Source organism: Cryptomeria japonica, chromosome 11 (genome assembly GCF_030272615.1).
Source record: "Cryptomeria japonica chromosome 11, Sugi_1.0, whole genome shotgun sequence".
NCBI classification, from domain to species: Eukaryota; Viridiplantae; Streptophyta; class Pinopsida; order Cupressales; family Cupressaceae; genus Cryptomeria; species Cryptomeria japonica.
Window position 1 is genome coordinate 347213235 of NC_081415.1, and position 2800 is coordinate 347216034.

The window sequence follows — 2800 nt, forward strand, 5'->3', positions numbered from 1 at the left end:
ATCACTTCCCACGAAGATCCGAAACATTTTGTCTCTTGCTCAATTCATGATTCAGAAGAAGAAAAGGGAAGGGAGGTTTGATAACCGATACTCCGCCCCAAAAGACTATCAACAAGCTCTTGGGAAGGTCACTCTAGCACATTTTGATGGGAGCAATAAGCGCACAGCTAGAGCTTGGGTTCAGAAGTTGTACAATTATTTGTCTTTAAGGCCAATGCCCAAAGAAGACGCCATCAAGTTTGCTACCTTGCACTTGGATGGTATTGCTCACGAATGGTGGTACCATGGGTTGGTCACCCTTGGTCATAATTTGATAACTATATATGTTGAGTTCACAGACAAGGTGATTGAAAGGTTTGATTCTAAGGACCCAAAGGTTAAATTCAGAGAGCTCACACAACTCAAACAACAAGGCTCCTTGGACAACTACATAACTGAACTCTAGAATCTTTTAGTTATGGTCAATAGTATTTCTAAGAAGAGGCTAGTGGTACTATTCACTGAAAGACTTGAAAAGCCCTTGAAAGGTTGGGTTAAAGCATTTGATCCGCCCACCTTAGCTGAAGCAATCAAGAAGTCGAGGAGTATGGAGTTGGCTGCTCCTAAAACTAAAGTTCAGTCCAAGCTTTTCCCTTTCTGAAAGGACAAATAAAAGTTTTCAAATTAGACCAAGAAGTTTTCTTCTTGGATGGATGACGAGCTCCACCAAGAGCTACAGAGGAAGAATTTGTGGTATTCCTACAGAGAACCTTGGGCCCTGGGACATAAGTGTCATGGGAAAGGTAATTTACATCAAATGGAGTCCTATTCAGTTGATGGATCAGATTCTGAAATCTTCGAACAACAGAATGAAAATGAGGACAGCGAGTATGAAGAGGCTCCTGAAGGGCCTGAAAGTGAAAAAGATGATAGAGGTGTGGTTGCTCAACTCATGAGCCTTCACAAGAATGAGTCTTTTAGAGTCCGGGGAGTGCTGGGAGAGCACCGTGTCATAGCTCTTATTGATATAGGAGCCACTCATAACTTCATTGATGAAAGAATTGTTGCAAATAGTGGGCTAGTAACTGAGGAAGTTGAAGGATTCAAAGTCATGGTAGCTGATGGCTCCACCATATCATGCAATCGGATGATTTCCAACATGTCTTTGAAGTTGGGAAACCATGAGATTCGAGATGACTTCTTTGTGGTGAGCATAGGAGGGACTGATGATGCAGTCCTTGGCATTCAGTGGCTGAGATCTCTAGGTGTTGAAATTCATGTCCGATGGGAAGAGGGTAGTGTTGCGAGGAATGTCTACTGGTGGTCTCAGAATTGTATCACTGAAGAGGATGGAGCGACTGATCCGCCATGACCAAGTGGAATGGGAAGCAAAGTGTATGATAATGCCATCAAGTTCACTTGAAGGAAAGGGAAGCTATTCTGCAGACATTCAAGCATTAATCACAAAAAAGAGTAAGGTTTTTGGGAATCCACCTCTTGGTATACCTCCCGAGTGCATGATCATGCCATCTAGTTCACTTGAAGAGAAAATAAGTTATCCCGATGACATTCAAGCTTTGATTACAAAAAGGAGTAAGGTGTTTGAGAATCCACCTCCTGGTAGACCTTCTGAGTGAGGTACTGAACACATCATTGAGCTAGAAGAAGGAGGGAGCTAAGCCTGTTATGACTACTCCTTATCGGTACCCAAAGAAGCAAAAGGATGAGATTGAGAAAGCCATTAAGGAGCTTCTTGACATGGGATACATTAGGCCAAGGAAGAGCCCTTTTGCTTTGACTGTAGTTTTGGTTAAGAAGAAGGATGGGACCATGCGCATGGGAGTGGATTACCGAGCACTCAATCAGAAAACTATAAAAAATCAGTACCCTATCCCGAGGATAGATGAGCTCATTGACGAGATACATGGTGTCGTGTTCTTTTCAAAGATTAACCTTAGATCAGGCTACCATCAAATCAGAATGAGGGCATCAGATGTTGAGAAGACAACTTTCAAATGCCACTTTGGGCATTTTGAATTCTTATTCATGCCTTCACTAATGCTCTTGCCACATTCCAGTCTTGCATGAACAAGATTTTTCAGAAGTAGCTAAGGAAGTTTGTGCTCATTTTTTTCGATGACATCCTTATTTTCAGTAAATCATGGACCGAGCACTTACAACATTTGGATGAGGTACTTAGCATCCTGGAGTCTGAGTTATTGTTTGCAAAGGAGTTGAAATGTGAATTTGGCATGAGAGAGTTGCTCTATCTTGGTCACATTATCAGTGCAGAGGGTGTGAAGGTTGATCTTGAAAAGATAAAGGCTATCATTGATAGGCCTCCACTTGAAAACATAACACATTTGAAAGGATTCTTGGGTCTATGTGGTTTCTACCGGAGGTTTGTGAAGGGTTACTCTCAGTTGGCTGCCCCCCTCACGGATCTCACTAAGAAAGGAGCCTTTGAATGGTCAGAAAAGGCACAAGCGGTGTTTGATCAGTTTAAGGAGATTATGAGCTCGTGCATTGTTTTGGTTTAACTAGATTTCACCAAGCCCTTCGAGCTACAATGTGATGCATTAGGAGAAGGTGTTGGTGCGGTTTTCATGCAAGACAAGCATCCTATTGTCTTTGAAAGCAGGAAGTTGAGAGGAGCTGAAAGGTTATATTCCATATATGACAAAGAGATGCTTGCCATAATGCATGCTTTTGCGAAATTTAGATAGTACATTGTGGGGAGTAAGTTTGTTGTTAAGACTGATCATAACAATCTTAAACATTTCATGCACTAGAGGGACCTGAATAAAAGATAACAAAAATG

At 41.8% G+C, this 2800-nt stretch overlaps 1 protein-coding gene across 1 annotated transcript; it reads left to right on the forward strand.

Moving 5' to 3' along the window:
* The first annotated feature begins 1665 nt into the window (after positions 1 to 1665).
* Positions 1666 to 2519, forward strand: LOC131075401 (uncharacterized mitochondrial protein AtMg00860-like). Its single transcript, XM_058012241.1, has 2 exons — positions 1666 to 1913; positions 2135 to 2519. The coding sequence occupies exons 1-2, from the start codon at positions 1666 to 1668 to the stop codon at positions 2517 to 2519; spliced, it is 633 nt and encodes a 210-aa protein (XP_057868224.1).
* The last annotated feature ends 281 nt before the right edge of the window (positions 2520 to 2800 follow it).